General features: G+C 45.0%; 1 protein-coding gene across 1 annotated transcript in view; it reads left to right on the plus strand.

Moving 5' to 3' along the window:
* The window catches only part of LOC119458858 (uncharacterized), a 32,800-nt gene that overhangs the window by 8,496 nt on the left and 11,799 nt on the right, over window positions 1-12,505 (plus strand). Inside the window, 7 exon segments of the mRNA XM_049671477.1 lie at window positions 2,381-2,775; window positions 3,218-3,317; window positions 4,103-4,208; window positions 5,088-5,211; window positions 7,043-7,100; window positions 8,619-8,789; window positions 9,935-10,015. Of these exon segments, the coding sequence (XP_049527434.1) occupies window positions 2,381-2,775; window positions 3,218-3,317; window positions 4,103-4,208; window positions 5,088-5,211; window positions 7,043-7,100; window positions 8,619-8,789; window positions 9,935-10,015 (1,035 nt within the window).

Here is a 12,505-nt window from a genome sequence, read left to right on the forward strand (position 1 = left end):
CAAGGTAAAGACAGTGTTAATTGTCTTTTTTGACAAGAGTGGGGTGGTCCACAAAAATGTGTACCTCTGGGACGAGCCGTCAATGCTGTGTTCTACAAAGAAGTCCTTGAGCGCCTTCACAGAGTCGTCAAACGGAAATGACTGGAGATTGCCAACCGGAGGGGGGGGGGGGGGGCTGGAAGCTCCACCACGGCAACGCTCCTGCCCACACCACCCTTCGTTGTGACTGTCTACCTGGCCCGGATAGAGGTTGCAACCTTGCCACAGCCACTGTACAGCCCCGATGTGAGCCCGGCAGACTTTTTCCCGTTCCCAAAGCTCAAGAGAAGCCTGAAAGGTCACCGTTTTGACGATGTTCCTGCCATCCAACGGGCTGTCACAGAGTCTATGAAAGAGGTTACAGCAGCTGACTTCCAGGGAGCCTTTGCAGCGTGTGAATCGCGTTGGCAGCATTGTATCGACATCCAAGGAGACTATTTTGAAGCATTTTAATGATATGTACTGATCGGATCAATAAGTTCTTTTTACCAGACCCAGTCTCATTACTTCATGGACAAATCCTGTATGTTCGCTGTAATAAATTTTAGTGTACAAACTTAGTCGGTCCCGTCTGTGGTTTGTAACCTTGGTACCCCCTTCTGCATGTTTCATTGTGTACCACTCTTTTTTTATCACTAATGAAGATTGTTTGATTGATTGATTGAAATTCAGACAAAGCTTTATTTTTCTAAACTCCCCAGTCTGCTGAAAATTGTGAAATCTTGCAAATAGTTAAAGTTCAGTCGTCGTTTGAGACTGTGCATGACGTTGCTAGTAGAAGTCCAACGGAAATGTTTGCCAGCGCGCAGAAAAACTGTTAAGTTGATTATTTTTATAGGCACAGTAATGAAAGAGTTAAGCGTGACAAACTACATTAAGCCCAAAGATCTCCAAGTGGTCCAAATTATTCCAGAGTCCCCTACTACGGCGTGCCTCATAATCAGTTTGTGGTTTTGGCGTGTAAAGGACAAGAAGTGCCGAGGACAAGAGTTGTAGAGTGCCGAGTTATCTGTATATCAACACCCAGTGTGCCTTGTGTTTGTTCCACCTCTTGTGGTGTAACCAATCTTCCCAAAAAAGGCAGACTTGTCAGAATGCAAAATGTTCCTATCCGACAGGATAAATGTAATGCAATTTCATGGCCTCCTTGTGTGTGCATGCCATGCTGAACACGGGTTTCATGCTTTCACGCTTGCTATGCCATTTGACAAATGGAATTTGCTCCTTGCAAAGGATTAGCGCTTCAATGAGTTGCTTTGGTGTGATACCCGGAGAAACAGAATATCGTTAATGGGCATGAACATGTACACTTATTCTCAGTGTTTTATGTGCATCGCTCTGCTTTTGACATTTTGTATGTGTAGCCTAGCTATTCCAGGCAGAACTTTCTTTTAGTTTCTTTTGTTGCCCCTCAGTTTGAGCTAGTTGGTGAGTCATACTTCAAGAAAACAACGGCACAAAAGAGATGTAGATGAACACATACCGACAGGACATGCGCCTGGCTGCCAAGGGAAAGTGGCAGTAAGGGAAGCTATTGAATTAATGAGAGGCCATTCTGGATTCCGAAGATTGGGCCACTCACACATATGGTCAACAAAATGCATCCCAGGGATTGTTTTTGCCCGTGCTGGTGCTGCACTCCAAAGCGAAGTGAGAAAGCCATGCACAGAAAAGTGCCGTGGAGCTCACCAATCAGCTAGTGGTTGATCCATGCTCCCTGACATCCTGCAGCCAAAGAGGGTGAAGTAACTTCGTGTCGTGCCCGAGCTATCTAGGCCGTTAGATGGCACTAGCATAGCAGAGTTTGTGCCATATTTTGTAGTTGTGCGACTCTGATGCTGGCTCCCACCATTGCATGTGCGTCATGCGGGGAAGCTGAACATCAGAATACGTGAGAGTAGTGCGGTGAAGATTGGCATCAGGGAACGCCAGAGTTGAGTGTCCCTACAATAGTTAGTGTCGTTGTTATGGTGCTGCTATTCTGCTGTCTACATTTACGTATTACTGGAAGTATGGCATTGGCAATGAATCTAACTGAAGCTACCTTGTGCTATAGAAGTCTTGGCACAGGTTCTTTCAGTTACAGATTCATTATTATTGCTGAGGCTTCTCTTAGAACTGCAACAGTCATTGTTAGCACTTTCGTCATCTTGCTCTGTGGAAAGTACTCGATTTAGCCAAACGCAACCAGCTCATAGCAACTGTAGCTGGAAATGTGGGTGAAAAAAAAGCAGCTCATGAGACGGCAGATGCCCAGCTATTGCTTTGCAAGTTTGTGTGCGCTGCATGAGACTTCATTCCTTTTTTGCCCTTGTAAAACGTTTTGTTACTGAACTCGCAGCCCAGCCAACCAGCGGGAACTTCCACACGAAATGTTTTGCACACGAGACCTTCACACCTCCCAACAAGCTCAACCCCTTTGCACTATGCCAATTTCCCGCCGAGTCCTGTCGGAAGCTCGGAGCGGGACATCCCCGACGTTGTATCGCGACCCATCCTAACAGTTGCCACAGCGGCGACTCCCGGCTCATTGAGTACTTCCACGTGTCGCCGAGGGTGTGTTGAAAGTGACAGGTCCACTGCAACTATAGGCGGTGCCAACGGTGGTTGCACACCAGCCTGGCTTGTGGCGCCCCCTGGCAGCCCACGCCGGACTCACAGCGACCCCGTCATCCATCTAGACGAAGTTGATGAGGAGCAGGCAGATAATCCAGGCATCTGGACATATCGACCTAGGTGGGTTCAGCTTGATTCTTTCATTTGAGTTTAGGTCATCAACTTAGAAGTGCTGGCAAGTCATTTTGGCCAAATCAGAGCCACCTTTCTGTAGTTCCAACGTGGTTACCACCACCCATTACAGTGTCTTTTGCTTGATGTTTCCTTCGGTCTTTGCAAACCTCTATTTCTTATGAGAGTCATTTGTTGGCCATTTTACAGCAGTAATCTCCACTGTAGCTTGACAGAATAATTTTTTTTTTCGATTTTCTTAGGCCTTCATGGCCTAAGAAAATCAGTGATTGTAAATCAGTGTCTGCCCAATTCAGTGTTTAAGTGATGTCTCTGGCATGGTTCAGATGTTCCAAAGACGTCATCAGTTTAGACAATACAGGCTTCTAAGATTGAAGCAGCAAACCGGAGTGTGTAGTCTGCTATAGAGTGAAAGTGGCTTGTCATTCAGGTCCGGCTTGGTCAATAGCAAACCAGATCATTCTGCAACTTTGCGGGCACGAGCAGCGATACCCGAAGAAGTGAAAGCACTCCAAGAAATTAACAGCAAGGTAAGTTCAGACTTGCTGCAGTTGTAAAGGGCTCAAGTTTTCTCACTGTTTCAATGGCATGCAAGAATATTTTTTACGTAATGGTGTTACATTCTATTTTCCGTTACACTGATTGAATGATGCCAATGGTAACTGGCAGTGCAGAGGCAGTCATACTATTGACAAGCAGACTAAATCAAAGATTATTGCAATCGTTTTATTATCACAGTCCCGTTTTTTTATTCATTCATGCTTTTCACTTGGGTGACTTGGCAACTGTGGTGTTCCACTTGTGGGCAGAAGGTCATGAACATCAAAAGACGAGCATGAAATAGCATGACCCCAAGGAAGATGATAGGATGAGTGCTGCTTCGTTTTCATACTACATTTTGTGCTCGTCTTTTTGTATTAATAAACATGTACAAATTCGCCCAACAAATGATTTTGCTAAGAGTCATGGGTTGAATTCACAATCAATCAAATTGCAGTGTGATTGATTGATTTATTGATTAGCTGATTGGCTGATTGATTGACAAGTTCATTGGTTCTAAAGGTGTCGGCAGCTGTGCTAAGAAACCTGTGTTCCAAGACTGCAAAGGGAGCTGCAAAAACAGTGAAACACCTATTTTGTCGGATATTGGTGCACATAGAAAAACTCCAGATGGTAAAAAATGAATCCAGAGTTCAGTACACCAATGTTTTTCATTGTTCAAATGTCTAGTTAGAGTACAGAGCTTCACTAGCCATATTAGTCAAATAATTGGGGCTGCCATGCTAGTGCTTATAACTTGTTTGTCAATGCACAGCTGTGGAACCAGGTGCAGCACCTTCAGTCGCAGCTGGAGCTGCTGCGAAGAATAAAGTCGCCAGACAAGTCTCTCTCCACCTCGGCCAATGGTGTCAGCTTTGCAGGTTTGTGGGGGCATTGCCCTCCCTTCTTTCATCCTTTAACTGGCGTCAGCTGGTTGGTGAGATTACTCAATGTTATTGTCAATGTGTATAGCAAAAAATCCCACTTGCTCTTATGATCAGCCCAATGCATTGTTGCAAGCACTGCCCATCGAGGAATGCTATCTTTCCTTGAATTAGCATGCCACTTGCCGTGGTGATGTAGTGGCTTTGGCATTGCGCTGCTAAGCCCGCTGGCGTGGGATCGAATCCTGGCCACAGCAGCCGCGTTTCGACGGGGGCGAAATGCAAAAACGCCCATTCACCGTGCATTGGGTGCATGGTGAAGAACCCCAGGGGGTCAAAATTTTTCTTTGCTCATTGCCATCGTGAATCTTCCTGCCAGTCTGCCATCATGTTAACTACGGTGTGCCTGATAATCATGTCGTGGTTTTGGCATGTAAAATCCCAGAATTTAATTTATTTTTAATTAGCATGTCCAATGACACACATATTAAAGAAATGATGAGTATAGTCTTATTTCTCTCACCAACATGAGCTCTAACCGAATGTCTTATGTGCAATGCATCTACGCTAATGTTCAGTTTTCAAAGCACACGTTAGCCCTGCTGTCGCCAGTGCGACCATACATTGAGTGGTAATTTTCACCCCAAACTCCGCTCATGCAGTTGTGTCAACTTGCGTACAAAAATGATCTAACTGATTGTAAACTTGCCTGTTGGAGTTGCAAAGCTTCTTACAAAATCTATTGCTGTAGATGTTTACGAGTGCAAGTAAAGGGCTGCATCCTTATTTGTAACCAATGAGGCATCAACAGTGAAAGCTAATGCCGTTGACTAACATTTTGTTTACATTAAAAAACAACAACACTGATTGTTGCAGAACTGTTGGCAGACGTATACTACGCACAGCGAGAACGGGACGACTCAATCAGTGAGCGGCTGGCAAGTGCCAACCAAAGCCTGGACCTGTACCAGAAGGAACTGCAGAAGCTAGCAGAAGCAAGGTCGGTGACACAGGCTCTTTCTTTCCCATTCTGCCTGTTCTGACATTGCAAACTCAACATTCCACGTCCCAGTGCAATTGACAGTGCACCATTTTTGGCAATAACACACACTATGGTTACTGTATCTTGTTTGTTTGTTTGTTTGTCTGTTTGTTGATACTGTTAGCCCCCAAACTTGTAATGAGGCCCCAAAAGGCTATTACAGTAGTGGTAATACAGAGCATAAAAGATGATGTATACAGTCGAATCTCGTTGATATGATCTTCATGGGAACCGGAAAATAAAACGTATTATCCGAACATAATCATAAATAAGAAAAAGAAATGGTATATAAGAAAAATAGGTATTATGCAGAATCGTATCAACGAGATTCCACTGTATCTCACTTTCATATAAAACCTAACTTATCACAGTAGACACTATGCCTTTTGCTTATTAAGGCAGTGAATCTAGGAGTAAAATAGTGCACGGTGATCACGTGGCACATGGTAAGAACAGGAAAATTGTAATCTTGGGGAGCTGCGTATGTTGCCTACATGCTGATAGGTTTTTGCATTCGGTTTTTGTGTGAGGTGTGCTCAGTGCATCAATCTCTGTAATGTCACCATTGCTGTAAGCAATTGTGTAAAGACAAGCCTGTCCTTAACAAATCGCACGCAGTGCACATAGTAAATTCTTAAATCACTGTGGTCTCTGCCGGTGGATTTAGAACGCCATAGGGCCAGGCATAAATGTAAAGGCTGATTGTAAATTACATTGCTTTGTCTGTTGACCAACGGCTGTGCTAGTCAGTCTCGCTGCTGTCGATTTGCTTACTTTTTTTTTAGATAGCAGGCGTTTTTCCATTAAAGACCATTTTTCCTTTGGTCATTGTCATCGTGATTCTTCCTGCCAGTCTGCTATCATATGAACGAGACAAGTAATCTACACCTTCATTTACAACTCTCAGAAAAGGTGTGGAAAAAAAAAAAAGAATGAGCGGCTCTTATGTAACTACCTTATTGAGCCTGCGGACAAACAGGCTGAGGAAAGCATTGGGAAGATTAACCATGTGCTTAACTTAAATGTGGAAGTAATAATGCAAAGGGAAGTAAAAGTGGGAGAGAAGAAAGCTTGTCACCAGAGGGAGCCGAATCCACAGTGTCCGCATGTGTGCAGTGCTCTACCAATTGAACTATGACTGCGACTGTTCCCCGTCCACTTTCTTGGGTAATTGTGTATGTGTAATTAACATGGCCGTAGTAGTTTTAGCCATCACTACTCGCAGCAGTGGTGGTGGACCGCTTCATTTTGCTGTTAGAAAAAGTCAAACTCCTCGGTTACCTTTATTCTTCTCTCTCATTGCATAGCAATGGTCTAGAATTTGGAAGTCTTGTTGCCATAATACAGCATATGAGGCTCTGTTGGCAAGTTTCATGTACCATGTAACACCTGTGGCTGAAAGGATGCCCCAGATTCGTAGTGAGGCATCATGAGAGATGTTTTACTTTCACATTATGCCAGCATGCACAGGTGATCAATAAAAAGTGGGGATCCTCCCTTTTTTTTTCCTTTTTTTTAATATTGATATAGGGGCAGGGAAGCAGATATGAGAGCATTTAAATATGTAACTCGTAGTGCCAGCGAGCTACAGCTAAATAGAGGAAAGATTGCTAAGCTGAACACAGAGGCAAATACTGGTGTGAGCTTTGCATGTCCTTTGAACGAAATCAGTTTGGCTGAAAATTTCATGAGTTTGCATCCAGAACAATCAATGTCGTGGTTAGCTTGCTGCACATTGAAGGAGCTGATTATTGGCCTGACTTTCATTTTTTCTCTATTGTGCTCTCAGGAGTGATGCATCAGATGGCTCAGGCGATGAAGAGAACTGCGACAACCTGGTCCTGAGTGTGAGTCTGTTTGACGTTTCCTTCCTGGATTTTGTTTGTGGAGATGCAGTGATTTATTGGCAGCGCTCCGATGCCATTCATTTAAACCAATTTGTCACGCTGCTGCCAAGTGGCTTTTATTACAACTCTTGCTAGGTCTAGTGCTGTGTGTAGCCTATACCACTGGCATTTTGTTTAAGATCGGGCAACTCAGTTTCCTGGTTTACAAGTGCAAAACTATCTGATGATATTCAGCACATGCTGTGTGTCACTGTCGCCGCTCTGCCACCGCGCACTTAGCAGCAACGACCTGATACACGGGGACAAATATGGGCTAGTGATATTTAGGACCTTGAGACAGAAGTGGGGATGCAGTCCAAGCCGCGAAGGCCCTGCTGGTATACTTACGCCAGTCAGGTCTTGTAGACATTCTTTGAACTTCTCTTAGTCATGTGTGCTTGATTTGTTTGTTTATTCCTTGTCTTTTTTTTCTCTGTTTATTTTCTTGTCCCCTTGATGTACCGTATTTACCCGATTCCAATGTGCCCCCGAATCTAACGTGCACCCAATTTTTTCGGGCTTAGCGGTAAGAACATAGAAGTGCACCTGAATGTAATATACTGCCGATTCATAAAAGAAAAATATAGCAATGCCCCCCACGTTCACCATTAGAAAACGGGGAGACGTGCAGAATTTACCTTCACAGACGGGATTTTCTTTTTAAATGAACTTTTAATGAAAGCGGCATGTCGTCACCGCCATTTGCGCTTCATTGGCTGCAGACACCAAGTACACAGAGGCGGTGTTCCTCAAATGATTACTTTAGAGATACTACTATCACTTTCGCGAGACTGCATCGAACTTGTCGATGTATGCGTCTGACAGCCTTCCTGGCACTGTGCGCAGATAACGAGCTTGGCATAGCACCAGGAACGGTGGGGCCAATTCTGCTGATACATCCAGTGCCGAGTCTTGCGAAAGTGATAGTACCTCCAAATGTTAGTGGCCGAAAATACCGCTCAAAATAACAGTTGCGCGCAAAATGAACCAACAGCGACCTTCACAAAAACATGCTTAGTCACCTTTTTGGGATGGCGATGGTGCTCCGTCTGAGGGCTCTGACAGTGGGCTGTTGCCAACGCCATGACCACGGTTTTGGTTATGTATCCGATTGTAATGCGTTGGCAATTCACAGACCCATTTTCTTGGAAACAAGGCACACGATAGATTTGGATAAATACGGTAATTTCAAATACGTCATCTGAAGTAACACGTCCTGCATATATCGGGGCTGACATCTTCAGCTTCCATTTAGCCCTCTCGCTCTATCTCTATCATTGCCTTCTGATGCTACTAGCAGAGTTTGTCCAAGCTGGTTGCAAGGCTTCATTGTGTTGTTAGTGTCCTGTTGTGCTGTGAAGCTGCTGTACCAGCGTGCAAGCTAGTTTCAGCGCTTGCTGCGTTGTGTGAATGGCTGCACCACTGTTTATATGCCAACATTTGCCAGCCAGTGGTGGCATCATCGTTTTGCCTTTGCAGGGTCTTGACAAGATACTCCAGGGTCTGGAAGGTAGCTGGGCGCCAGCACGGGTGACGCGCCACCAGGAGACGCTGCTGGCGACTGTGCAGCGTCTGCGTGACCACCGAGGCAAGAGGGCACGGCACCGGCTGCGGGCCATCCAGGCCGAGCGGGACGTTGCACTCGAAAAGGTCACTGTTGTCGTCAGCTTCTTCTTTATTGGCTGAGAAGCGTACCCCCATAAACGTACCCCTTTCTTAAACAGGCCTCCACATGAATGTCTTCAATGGCTCCATTGATTAGAGTGCAGTGCTGCACCTTAGCTGAAGTAGATACAGTGAAATCTCTTTAACATGTACCCACTTAAAGCGTACTAATGCTTTAAACGCAGTTGCGACAAATCCGCGACCCAGTCTCCACAGAGACTAATGTACTGGCTGATCACTTAAGCCGTAGCGGCTCGTCGTATGCTTACTCGTTAGTGTGTGCCACAATCACATTTTGTTGCGGAACGTTCAAAGCGCCACCTCGACTCTTGACGTGGCTGTTACCACTCTGTGCCACAAAAGATCTTCCTTTGTGAAAAGTACATATACCGGGCTAACCAATGATTGCAGCTTCTGTGCAGGTATGATGATAAGCATCGGAAATTAATGGAGGTGTGGTGGCGGCCTCGGCAAAGAATATAACCACCGACGAACGTGCTGATATGAGTTATCACTGCCAACCCTATTGCGATAAGCATCTTCAACTGTGTGCTCAGCAGCACATGTGGCATAGTGCGCAGCACCATCGGAAGCATACTGCATGTTTTTCATAAGCGATAAGCCTAACGCACCGCCGTTCTCTGTGGCCTCTTTGAGAAACAAAAGCAGCCCGCTGCCGCCACGTTGACTCAAAAAGATATGCACTGTACCCAAGCACCGCCATGAGCAGCACGCGCACAAAAAGCTTAATGCACAGATGCTCTCACTAAATGCAGGTGCAGGTCTGCCAACAAAAACACGATTGTGTACAGCAAGTGTTCCGGCACAATGACAGCGAGTGCTTAGTAGGCAACACACTGCATGCAAATTTCACAACGGTCCTATGCTCAGTGGAGTTCAGAAGAATCTGAGTTCAGATTTTGAATTCAGATGCAGATTTGTTCAGAATGTTAATGGGAGGTTCCTAATTCCTATGCACCTAATTGGCCCGGGTGTACGTCTCTTAATAGACAAATAGGCATATTTCAGTGCTATCTTGTTCTCGTGTTGTGATTTTGCTGGAAGCTGATCTCCCGTATCCCTTTTCACATTCTTAATCAGAAATTGTCTTTCTTTTCCTGTCTGTTCAGGTTAAAGTCCTCGAGAAGGAAGTTCAAGAGCTGCACATGAAAGCCATCTGGAAGAGCGAGAACTGGGGATGCTCAAGCAATGTGAGCAACAAATTCCTTGTGTTTATTCATCTCTCCTCATAAACATACGAGGTGATTGCCGAACCAATCTTAGATTGTCAGATTGCTCTTCTAGAAACCTTGCAACAGTTGTTTTAGTGACAAGACACCTAGCTGCAGAGAAAATTATAGCTGAAGGTGCTCCACGTCACCATCATTGTTGTAATTTATGTCCAGCGCAGGGTGATGGCCTCTCCCAGCGATATCCAGTTACACCTGTCACGCTTGAGCTTACTCCATCCTAAGTTTGCGGGTTTTCTAAACTCATCACAACACCTAGTCCTCTGCTGTTTCATATGCGCTTTGCCCTTGTACTGTTACTTCAATAAAGCACCAATTGTCTGCTCTATGCATTGTATGACCTGTTAAACCTTTCTCTTAATCTTAACTGGAATATCAACTACGCCTGTTTGCTATATAATACACATCGCCGTCTCCCCTTGTCTTAATGTTACACCTATTATTTTTTGTTTCGATGCTCGCTGGAACAAAAAATGATAGGCACTGCACAATTATCCCGCATTTCAAACAGCCCACACTAAGCAGAGTTTCTTGCACAACTTGTGGGGTCTCACCTGTGCTCTTGGGACAAAGGAATGACAACACAGTAGTGCAAACAATCAAAAGGGCATTTATTGCAGCTTTCATACACTAATGCATGCTAGTCGAATTACTACGCCAATGGTTGCACGACAAATCAAGGAGGTCCGACTCACCGCGATGAGATAGCGAGCGAATATGTTTGCCCGCATGCTAGACACCAACGCCTAGTCATTCACGTATATGGTCACGCGAGCGGTGGCACGTTCTAACAGTCCATGTTCGTCCATTCCGGTGTCGTGCTCCTAAGCCTTCTCGGGACGGTCCTGCGAAGCGGGTCGGCGCACGCGCGAAGTGTCCGCGCTGCTCAGCGACCCCACACCAAAGAGGATTCGCCTTCTCCCTTTTGAGCCCAAGTGACCCTGCCGTTCGGTGGCGTTAGCAGTGCAACACTCACTCCATCTCTTGTAATACGCCGTAACCACACCGACTGCCACTGCCGTTAGGCCATGCGGCAAAGCCGGATTACAGGAGACAGGAGCCATGCGGGGAAACAACATCAGGGGACGCGTGAGAGTCATGCATCCCCACAAACTGCACTGGCTAACCTGGAGGTCATGCTATGTAGACTGCTATCACATGTGCGTAGTCAGGCATGCTAGGAGACACTGACACACACTGATAGATAAAAGGCACCAAAAGAGCTGACGGAACAGTGTAAGGAGCTATTACAGTTGACTTACATTAATTCGACCCTGATGGGACCGATGTAATTGGTTGAATTATCTGGCGGGTTAAATTAAACAAGATGCAGAAAAAACACCAGAGCACACTGATGGTTCACTTGGCAGTATTTGCCCTATTCTAACATGCCTCCAAATCAAACACGTGCCAACTTTCTATGTTTCCAAAGTAGAAAAGTAACATAGAAATGAAATTTAAGCTCCTAAACCTAGTAGAAATCTTAACGCGCACTCGAATTTTTAGCTGTAAAAATGGCCAATGTTGCACGAAGGTGTTGCACGAAGGCGGCTGGTTTCCTAAAGTTGGCTTCGCCGCAATACATTTCTATTTTGCGGTTAACCATATGACTGCCGCATAGGCGGTTTTGGTTTTGTGTGATTGCACCGTGCAGGCAGCTTACGGCCCGGCCCAACTATTCCTGTGTGTTAAGAAAAAGTGTGTTAAGACTCAGTTAAATACCGTAATGAGACATTGTGAGCTATGGTTATTGCTTGGAAATCGTCCCAGGGCATGCCGAAAAATAGCTGTTCTTGATGAGAGATGATGTGCGTTCAGCGCATTCACTATCCCCTGATCTCTGCCGAAACAGACAATGCCACTAAAGGGGCCGCTATTGGGGTCAGGCGCGTGTGTTAGGACTGTTTAAGATTGAATTATCTGGCAAAGGCCAATTTTTGGATCGAAATAATGAATGTTTGGACCCATATAAATATATGCGCGCTGGCTGGGACCTTCGGTCAGGATCGAATTAACTGAAAATTCTATAAATCATAGTCAAACTAATTAAAATCTGCTGTACCAGCAAGGTCGTCTGTAGGAAAGTTTAATGAAATTGACCAACTCTGCTTTAATTTGGTTGAGATTCAATGTGATTGCATCAGTTATTATCTGTGATTAACTGCAATTTACTAATTATAAAAGTGACATTATTTTATTGGAGCTGGTATCCTGTTTTCACAGTTGTGGCACCAATCTTGTCCTACATTTTACATTTGCTTGCTTACAAAAGACCTGTTCTGAAAAAAAAGCAAATCTGTGAGCACCTTGGAGCACAAATCTGCCCTTTTTTTGCGTCCAAATAGTTGTCGCTGGCACCATATTACAGGTGTTATCACACTGGGCAACACATTGGCCAGCATTGCCTACCACTGCTCGTCCAGATATGTCTTCTGAATCCTGACAGTCATT

The sequence above is a fragment of the Dermacentor silvarum genome, chromosome 7 (genome assembly GCF_013339745.2).
Source record: "Dermacentor silvarum isolate Dsil-2018 chromosome 7, BIME_Dsil_1.4, whole genome shotgun sequence".
NCBI classification, from domain to species: Eukaryota; Metazoa; Arthropoda; class Arachnida; order Ixodida; family Ixodidae; genus Dermacentor; species Dermacentor silvarum.